General features: G+C 38.7%; 1 protein-coding gene and 1 long non-coding RNA gene across 2 annotated transcripts; both read left to right on the forward strand.

Annotated features, from left to right (window-relative positions):
* Positions 1-1,700: 1,700 nt before the first annotated feature.
* LOC107594597 (transcription initiation factor IIA subunit 2-like) lies at positions 1,701-4,918 on the forward strand. Its single transcript, XM_016284692.1, has 4 exons — positions 1,701-1,944; positions 4,353-4,457; positions 4,599-4,725; positions 4,823-4,918. The coding sequence occupies exons 1-4, from the start codon at positions 1,873-1,875 to the stop codon at positions 4,846-4,848; spliced, it is 330 nt and encodes a 109-aa protein (XP_016140178.1). The 5' UTR covers positions 1,701-1,872; the 3' UTR covers positions 4,849-4,918.
* Positions 4,919-5,655: 737 nt separating this feature from the next.
* On the forward strand, positions 5,656-6,451 carry LOC107594605 (uncharacterized). The gene is made up of 3 exons (XR_001610179.1): positions 5,656-5,797; positions 5,939-6,065; positions 6,163-6,451. It is a non-coding gene; the product is annotated as an uncharacterized lncRNA (long non-coding RNA).
* Positions 6,452-9,879: the final 3,428 nt, after the last annotated feature.

Here is a 9,879-nt window from a genome sequence, read left to right on the forward strand (position 1 = left end):
TAGGTTTTTTTTGGGAGGGCGGTCGGCGGGGGGGGGGGGGCTGGTTAGGGGGAATGCTGTTAATGTTGTTAAATTGAATGTAAGAAACAAACTGCCTGCTTAAATGACCACCATGTTAGAAACAACAACACCGAAATAAGAGCTTGTGCGATGAAAGTTGCGTTCGTTATCGTTACTACATAGCAACAGTCGGCTCACGAAGCGTTTTCTTTCAGAATTTTCATAGGATAAAAGTAAAATCTGTTGCATTTCAAGACATTTTGAAATCTACATTTTCAGGTCTGGCTCAGCTCCAGCCGTCTAACAGCGCTCATCAATGTCAAAATGATTGAGATGATCAATCAAATCAAAGAAGGCGGGCCTTACTGTTCACAGAACCCGAGCGCGCATTTCACCGCGGCGCTTCAGTGAAGGTGCGAAGCAGCTGAAGGTGTAAGAGCTATTTTACCATTGTTTTACAATGACATAAACGACCAACAATATCCAGTGAACTGAATTGAATGTAGGCCTGTGTTGTAATTCACAGCCATGGTCTAAGTTCATTGAATGTGACGACAATTTGCGTTTTCAACATATTGGGAATACAAATCAAATTGAATGGTGCATATTTTAAAATAAAATATTATTTGCAGTTCAGATTGATTACTTTGCAAAAAATCTTATTCTTGTTCTTTTACTGTTCTTTTTTCTTATTTTAGTTTATTCCCCTAAATCAATTTAAATCCTATATTTATTTAGTTCATTTAAATAAATACCAGTACCATAGAGGTCTGATTTTTATTTTCCTCAAAACACTTGGTCTCCCCCAGTGTTCTAGAGTAGACATGATTACGGCCTTGTTTGGTATACATTAAAAAAACTTGGTTAAAAGAATCACCCGTGTAGAAACAATGATCCAGAGAAAGAGAACAAAGAGGGCCGTTTTTTACTGTTCAGTAAAGCAAAAAAGTTTATTTTGTTGTGAAAGTTAATGATATTCTGTGGTTCGCTATGGGCTGCCCACGAAATATATTGCTCTTTTTTCACTGTACATATATCAACAACACTGCAATACGTTGCATAGTTAAAATAGCAATAGCTACAGTCTAAATTTCTAGACTGTATCCCACCCCCTCCACATAATAATAAATTGCCCACCCAGGATATCTGCCAGCCCCCCTTCTAAAGCGCTTAAGAACCGGGCCTGGTTTTATTTGTGACCTTCTTATAAAAAGAAAATATGAAATATGCTAGTCTTCATAAAACCAGTCCAAAGTTGAAAAAAACGATCTATGTAGCCTAAATGAATTCAGAAATGTACAGTTTACAGCGTCTTACAGAGCAACAAACGGGACATTCATGCGCTTCAAAAGGAAATATAATGGCTGGATTTGTCATCTGCTGCCATCTACTGGCATTTTAAGAAAATGTCATAAGTCTCCGTGCCAAAATCATCATTTTCTCCCTCACTTAACATGGACGGAAAATAAAGAGTGGTAAGAAATAAGGATGGATAATAATGTTCATGTGACTAATAAACAGTCACACATATCTCTTCATTGTACTCAAAGTTTAAGTCTAATGCAGAACAATTATAGCAAACAAGATTTTAAAAAAAAGAAAGAATTGTTTTAGGATTGGGATACATTTTTCAGAATATTAATTTTCGTTTTTCATGTTAAAGAGGACATGTACGAACCCCTGTATGATGATTTGTATCCTCCTGCCTTCATGATCGAAGATTTGTGTCCCTTGCGAGTTTCCGTAGCGCGATCGGTCCAAGTTTGGATTTTGAGGAAGTGCTCAGCTAGCGGGCAAATCACAAAGCATCAGCGAGGATCCTACGGTTATTTTAAACAGAACGGCGTACAGCGTTTGCACTGAAAATACACTATGGCATATCAACTCTACAGAAACACAACACTCGGCAACAGTCTACAGGAGAGTCTTGATGAACTTATTCAGGTAAGAGTGTTGAATCAAAGTGAAGTTAACTAGCTTGATTGCTAGCCAGCGTAGAATGATGTGATAGATAAATAAAGATAGCGGAATAAAAACGATTACAGCACATCCAGGCATCTACCTTCAGTGGTTTATTAAATCATACTGTTCAATCCTATGATCTGTTCTGATCTTGATTAGTGATGTGTCGGATTATTAAAGTTAAACGAGTATTAGCTAACGCCAGCTGTGTTTGTAATTGAGCTGCTCTTTATCAGAATAACGTTACGTTATGAATGAACTGCTCCAGTGATGGATAAATAAACTGTTTTAGTGTTTCTTAGATGTTTACGTGAAATATTATATTTATTTTTTGTTTGTTTTCACGTTACCGCAGACTGACATAACACTCAGTCATCCCTGTCTGTGGTTAATAATAACAATCATGCAGATGCAGACTTTGTATGTAAGTTACATGATTATGTCTAATAATATTACCCCTAATTTAAGATGGAATTCTTGAATCCGTCGACTCAAGAAAACAAATTAAAATAAAAATGCAGTGAAGCTTAATAGTGTGTTAAATAGAGCCCGGCCGATACCGATATTAGGGAGTAAAAAAAACGATAGCGATATATCGGCCGATATTCTTTGTGTAGACTATATTATAGTACAGTATAGTCAAAAGTTTGGAGACACTTCCCATTCGTGTGTTCAAACTTTTGACTGGTACTGTATATAGAATACAGTATATAGCCTCTGTATATAGCCTACTAATGTAGCAAACGAATATGATAAGCTCATTGTGAGAGCAAAAGACGGGGACATTGTTGTTTATTTACTTAGCATTGAGTCTCTCCAACTAGGTGACAACGTAGCGTTAAATCACCATTCAACAGACTCAAACCCCCACAGCACTGCCGTCTATTGGACTGCAGAAAGATACTAACTTTTCAGTCTGCTACGTTACTGACTGTACTGACAAACTATGCTGACACCGTGTCTGCGCCGCAACAGGACGCGACAAAGCGACCGTTGAAAATCATTTGAACTTTGTGTCAGCACATCATAAATAGAACGAAGCATCAGTTTACTGCATCCAGTGTAGACAACATCACTGATTATAATGGGTTCCATTCTACACTGGACGTGAGCGGTGCGGCGCGACAATATACAATAGAATTATTGTCGCCGCAGATTAGGCATGGGACGATAATCGGTTTCAAGGTATACCGTGGTTTGGAAAGTCACGGTTTCAGAAACACAACATTTTTCTGTTATACCGTTCCTGCGGTATGCAGTTTTTTTTACGTGTCATCAAAAACAGAAAGTGCAGGACTCCCTCAGTTGTGTGCAGCGAAGAGCGTAACGAGTCACATGACCCCTCCCCTTCCGGTTGGTGCTAGCAGTCAGTGAGAGTCCCCTGTGTGTGGGATGGCCAAAGGAGGTGAATCCCTGGAACTTTTTCCCCCGTCAAAAAAGATGAAGTCTGCCGTATGGGATTTTTTTTGGGTAACGTAGACTAACCATGTTCCGTACACATTTAAATACAATCAAAATGCTGGCTCTCAGGTGTCTTTGCCACTGTTTGAGTGTTGTACGGAGAAAGAGTGTGCGTGCGTGCGTGTGTGTGCGTGTGTGTGTGTGCGCGTGCGCGTGTGTGTGCGTGCGTGTGTGTGTGTGTGTGTGTGTGTGTGTGAGAGAGACACTCGCGTTCTCTCTTTCCTTATGTGTATGTGCACACATCCTTGTACCTCACCGCTCCAAACTTAATCCAGGAAAGGTGAATATTCCTGCATCATAACTTGGACTGAAAGATGAATGTGTAGTGAGCATGTCTCCAAAAACCTTGTTGAGCTGCAGGTTTAATGACTGCATTTTTTTTATTGATTTGTTTATTTTATTTTTTTTACAGAAATTATGTTTTGATTTATGTTTTTGATTATTGAGCTGCAGGTTTAGGCTCATTTAAGTGACATTAAGAATTCAATTATTTTGTTTAATTATTTATTTAGCCTGACATTTTTACTGTTCCAAAATGTTCTATATTTCTTAAAAATAAAATGTATTGTGTTCAGTGGAGGAAAAAAAAGTTGTTGTTTTTTTACCCAGACATTTAAAAATTACATATTCTAGAGCTGTAATCGCAATATCGTGAAACCGTGATATTTTTATCTAAGGTTATCATACCGTCAGAATCTCATACCAGCCCATGCCAACCACAGACGTGTGCTGTGATACGCATTTAATCTGCGGTATATGTTCTGTAAAAAAAATGTTCATATCGGCAGCATATTCGCCGATACGATATATCTGCGACAGGCTCATATCGGCCGATAATATCGGCAAAACGATATCGGTCAGGCTCTAGTGTTAAATATGTATGAATTCTTAACAGAACACATTCAACTGTATTTTTCCTCCTTCTGCAGACTCAACAGATAACACCACAATTGGCCCTCCAAGTCCTTTTACAGTTTGATAAAGCTATCAACACAGCACTGGCCAACCGGGTCCGCAACAGGGTCAATTTTAGGGTAAGTCAACATCCTCCACAATAACCTTTAGAAAGAAGTTTAAGTTTTGTCTGCTAACTAGTTATTTGGCTAACTAGCTCTGCTTTGAACTGGACGTAGTTGTGATGCACTAAGAATCACTGCTCTTTGTTTTATCCACAGGGATCTCTGAACACGTACAGATTCTGTGATAACGTTTGGACATTTGTTTTAAATGACGTTGAGTTCCGGGAGGTGACAGATTTGGTCAAAGTGGACAAAGTAAAAATTGTAGCATGTGATGGCAAAAGTAAGAAATTTGATTCACTAAGCTGATGTTATATGGTATATTTTCATACTTTTGGTTTTGCGATGCAGTCCTCCTAATTGAACTGTTTGTCTTATAGACACTGGGTCTAATGCACCTGAGTGAAATCAAGGTGGAGAGAGAAGGGAACTGAATTTGCTGGCTGATGGGAAGGACGAGAAGAATTGAAGATGAGGCACACAGTGGCGTGCGTGTGTGTGTGTGTGTGTGTGTGTGAGAGAGACACTCGCGTTCTCTCTTTCCTTATGTGTATGTGCACACATCCTTGTACCTCACCGCTCCAAACTTAATCCAGGAAAGGTGAATATTCCTGCATCATAACTTGGACTGAAAGATGAATGTGTAGTGAGCATGTCTCCAAAAACCTTGTTGAGCTGCAGGTTTAATGACTGCATTTTTTTTATTGATTTGTTTATTTTATTTTTTTTACAGAAATTATGTTTTGATTTATGTTTTTGATTATTGAGCTGCAGGTTTAGGCTCATTTAAGTGACATTAAGAATTCAATTATTTTGTTTAATTATTTATTTAGCCTGACATTTTTACTGTTCCAAAATGTTCTATATTTCTTAAAAATAAAATGTATTGTGTTCAGTGGAGGAAAAAAAAGTTGTTGTTTTTTTACCCAGACATTTAAAAATTACATATTCTAGAGCTGTAATCACAATATCGTGAAACCGTGATATTTTTATCTAAGGTTATCATACCGTCAGAATCTCATACCAGCCCATGCCAACCACAGACGTGTGCTGTGATACGCATTTAATCTGCGGTATATGTTCTGTAAAAAAAATGTTCATATCGGCAGCATATTCGCCGATACGATATATCTGCGACAGGCTCATATCGGCCGATAATATCGGCAAAACGATATCGGTCAGGCTCTAGTGTTAAATATGTATGAATTCTTAACAGAACACATTCAACTGTATTTTTCCTCCTTCTGCAGACTCAACAGATAACACCACAATTGGCCCTCCAAGTCCTTTTACAGTTTGATAAAGCTATCAACACAGCACTGGCCAACCGGGTCCGCAACAGGGTCAATTTTAGGGTAAGTCAACATCCTCCACAATAACCTTTAGAAAGAAGTTTAAGTTTTGTCTGCTAACTAGTTATTTGGCTAACTAGCTCTGCTTTGAACTGGACGTAGTTGTGATGCACTAAGAATCACTGCTCTTTGTTTTATCCACAGGGATCTCTGAACACGTACAGATTCTGTGATAACGTTTGGACATTTGTTTTAAATGACGTTGAGTTCCGGGAGGTGACAGATTTGGTCAAAGTGGACAAAGTAAAAATTGTAGCATGTGATGGCAAAAGTAAGAAATTTGATTCACTAAGCTGATGTTATATGGTATATTTTCATACTTTTGGTTTTGCGATGCAGTCCTCCTAATTGAACTGTTTGTCTTATAGACACTGGGTCTAATGCACCTGAGTGAAATCAAGGTGGAGAGAGAAGGGAACTGAATTTGCTGGCTGATGGGAAGGACGAGAAGAATTGAAGATGAGGCACACAGTGGTGGGGACTGTGTATATATTATTTATTACAGGAAACAGTTCTCCAGCCTTCATACATCAACCTGCTCAGTGGAGGACTGGCAAACGTATGGAGCACACAAGGCCTTGGATGTCACATGAAATTTTTCTTGTTATAAATAAATATATATAATTTTCATAGAAATGGCAATGCTTTTCAGTTTGTTACTATTTAGCTTATTCTCTAATAAACTTGTTTTAAATGTTTTTTGTTGTGAAGAATGTTTTTTTAAACCCCTTTTTTGTGGTCTTTTTCCTTCAAAATGAACAGGATAAATAACTGTATCTGGAAATGACCCAAACCGTTTTCGGTCTCTGGTTGCACACGTACGCACCACTGAATGTACACTAGCTGACTGGCCACGTCTTCAAATGTTTTTGAACAGTTTAACTCTCATTAGCTCTGGCCTATAACCTTAAAGGGGTCATATGATGTTGCTAAAAATAACATTGTTTTGTGTATTTGGTGTAATGAAATGTGTTTATGCGGTTTAAGGTTCAAAAAACATTATTCCACATACTGTACATTATTGTTTCTCCTCTACAAAGCTCATCGGTCTGAAAAGCGAGGTGTGCTCTGATTGGCCAGCTATAGAGTGCATTGTGATTGGCCAAATACCTCAAGCGTGTGACCGAAATGTTACGCCCCTTACCATATTGTGATGCCTTGTCCCGGCCGGAGCGACGAGCTCAAAACTACACTGCACAAAACTAGCGTTTGAATTGTCAGTGGCAAATTCTTTAATATAAAAAACGTACTTACGGTCTGTGAGTCAGAACAGCCGGCATTGTAGTCTACTCTACCAGGATCAGGAAACAGTCCTCCATAAAATGTGCTGCACACATCTGTATATTTGGGTTGAACTGTTCTGGAACAGTGTTGTAAATACAACTTAACTAATGATTTCTAGTCGTGTCCTCTTTTGGAAGGCCAAACAAAGTAGTTTCGCTTTCACAACGAAACACACAGCGTCACACACGGTGGATTAGAGTGAGGAACGGCTGGCGGATTCGACCAAGGAGTGTAGGGCGGGCTTGTGGCGACCCCATGTGACGACCCCGGACTGGACTCCGCTTCGTCCATGGTGAACGGCGATCCACAGTGCGAAGTTGATGTATTTCCTCAGCGACCAGCACGGATCAGCTCCAGGCATGACGAAGCGGATATCGTCCTCTTTTGGAAGGCCACACAAAGAAGTTTCACTTTCACAACGAAACACACAGCGTCTTCACGATAATAACGGCAGCAACAATACTACAGTGAGAATAAAAGTTACGCCTTCTTTCTTTGCGTGAACATTTGGGCGGCGTTCTGCAAATCTTCCCACATAGTGATGTAGACATGTGGGGGCGTGTTAGAACGAGGCGTTTTAGGTAGGCGTGGTTGACTCTTAACTTTTATAAAGAATATCTCTTTGGATTTGAGACTTTAGTCTTTGCAACTTTACAGATCTTCTTTATGCACCAAGAGCTTGTAACACTCCTAAGAGAAAGGAAAAATTTAAATCGCATCATATGACTCCTTTAAATCTATAAAACCCATCAAATTAAGATGGACCGTGTATGGTTTGCTCAAAATTCAGTGATTCTGAACATTAAATCAGGCAGAAATGCTATCAGAAATGTAATCTGAAGAATTATGACTTTTTATTCATGACATTGTCTATCAGTTGCAAGAGCAGAGCAAACAGGTGTTGCCTGCATTTTTTTATTTCGAGCTACACGTAAACTATTTTATAATTTGATAATCTTGAGTTTTTAACTGATAATGATGAGGAAAGATTGTGTTGATAACAGATTGTTTTGTTTGCTGATCTCATCACCTGAACATTGGCACACGAGTGATTATGCTGCACTGTCCTAGCTATGCCCTGCATTTCGGTTTCTTAATACTTCCCAAGTCATGACCTAACCATGCGTGGGTTTTTTTTAAATTTAGCATTAGAGCCATTTTTGTTTGACTTTTACCCAGATTTACCTCCAATCACCATTTGTTAAATCTCCTGCATTAAAGAGCATCACTCATAGGGCAACTCCATTAAGCCTGATTACATACATACAGGCGGGGAAGGGGGCCTTTGTGTCAGCGTCATACTAGTTCCATCTCGCTGGAGCTGGACATCACTCTTTTCAGTTGTTGGTCATTTTGTCTGCTGGTTACAGAGACTGTAAGGCTGGGTGGTGATGGCTGGGCTTTAGGAGCTCATAAAGATGGATAACAGGGGCTTTGGAGGGAAAAAGGGCAAAGAGGGGTCTTTTAAGCGTGCATCCATTAAACGCACATCCTCTGGTTCTCAGAAGGTAAGAGACATCAACAAGATTTGAATCCCCCCCCCACACCAATATTCACCTGCTGCAACTGATTAGTTTGTTTTGAGTTGATGAAGAAACATGCCTGTACTGAATTATTTTTGGGAATAATGAATTCTGGTCCCTTAAAAAAATTAGAAATGGTTGCGAGCCCCAAGAACTATGTCTTCACTTGGGGATAGCTAATTAACTGAAGTGACATTATTGTATGCAATTCATTTTGAATTTGTTTAGGATTGGACGTGTTTGAAGATTCAACAAATTTTTTCACTGCGAAAAAGCAGTAGAAAAGTTTAAGTTGCAGGTTTGTTTAATGTTAACAAAAACTGGGGTCTCTCTTGGTTAACACTGGCATTTATTTTGTACATGTGTGTAAACTTATTTGGTGAATGCATTGATTCCAGTGGCAATCTTGATCTGTGAGTGTTCACTCATACACATGCATGCATACAAAACCTGTTGTTAGTATTGTCCTCTAATCTTTGATAATGGCCCAGTAAAGAGCACTGGCCCGGGTAGCTTAAACCCCTGTTCTCTCTAAGTCTCCATCTTATGTGATTAATGCAGAGTTATGTTGAACCAGTCCAAACACAAGTGGACAAAAACACACTTAGTGGGCTTACAACGGACCTGAAATCATTTCAAATCAGCTTGTGTTTTCAAGGGAATGGAATATGGTGTACTAAAGTTCATGAAAATTCAAGGTTGCATTAGAAATTCCAGCAATGTCATAATTTACTTGACCTTCCAACTCTGTAAACTGTCTGAACTAAAATGTTCCATCCTTGTCTTGGTACAAACTGACAAACAGCATTTACCTTTATCAAATTCATACATGTTTATAATCAGAATTTGCAGCTGAACATGTTCTGTGACAGTGTTTGTTAGAACATAATAAAATCACGTTTTGGGGGAATCATAATGAGCCCTTGTGAAATGGAATGATTTATCGATTCTCTAAATACCCCAAATCCCTTTTACAAAATCCATTGGGAAGGAATCCTGTTGCATTGTAGAATATGTGAAATTATCTTTCTTTCTTGTAAACAGTGTGGAAATATTAGTCTTCGTTTCCTATTGGCCTACAGAGTTGATTTGCTTAGATGAGGATTATCTAAGTTGAGCTTTTCACAGAGCTCCTTTATGTAGGTGCTCACGAGGTAGACGTGTTAACGTGAGAGCTTTGAGAGACTAAATTGTAATTATGGATCAGTGGGAGCAGATTTTCCTATTTTTTTTTTTTTTTTTTTTATTTTTTTTTTTTTTATTTTTTTTTACTCTGTC

The sequence above is a fragment of the Sinocyclocheilus grahami genome, unplaced genomic scaffold, assembly GCF_001515645.1.
Source record: "Sinocyclocheilus grahami isolate Dianchi unplaced genomic scaffold, SAMN03320097.WGS_v1.1 scaffold10.1, whole genome shotgun sequence".
Taxonomy (NCBI): Eukaryota; Metazoa; Chordata; class Actinopteri; order Cypriniformes; family Cyprinidae; genus Sinocyclocheilus; species Sinocyclocheilus grahami.

Excerpts from the sequence above, each read along its gene's own strand:
- LOC107594597 (XM_016284692.1), top strand. The coding sequence starts at position 1,873 with ATGGCATATCAACTCTACAGAAACACAACACTCGGCAACAGTCTACAG. Across the intron at positions 1,945-4,352 it reads GTCTTGATGAACTTATTCAG|ACTCAACAGATAACACCACA; the intron begins GTAAGAGTGTTG and ends CTCCTTCTGCAG. Across the intron at positions 4,726-4,822 it reads TGTAGCATGTGATGGCAAAA|ACACTGGGTCTAATGCACCT; the intron begins GTAAGAAATTTG and ends TTTGTCTTATAG.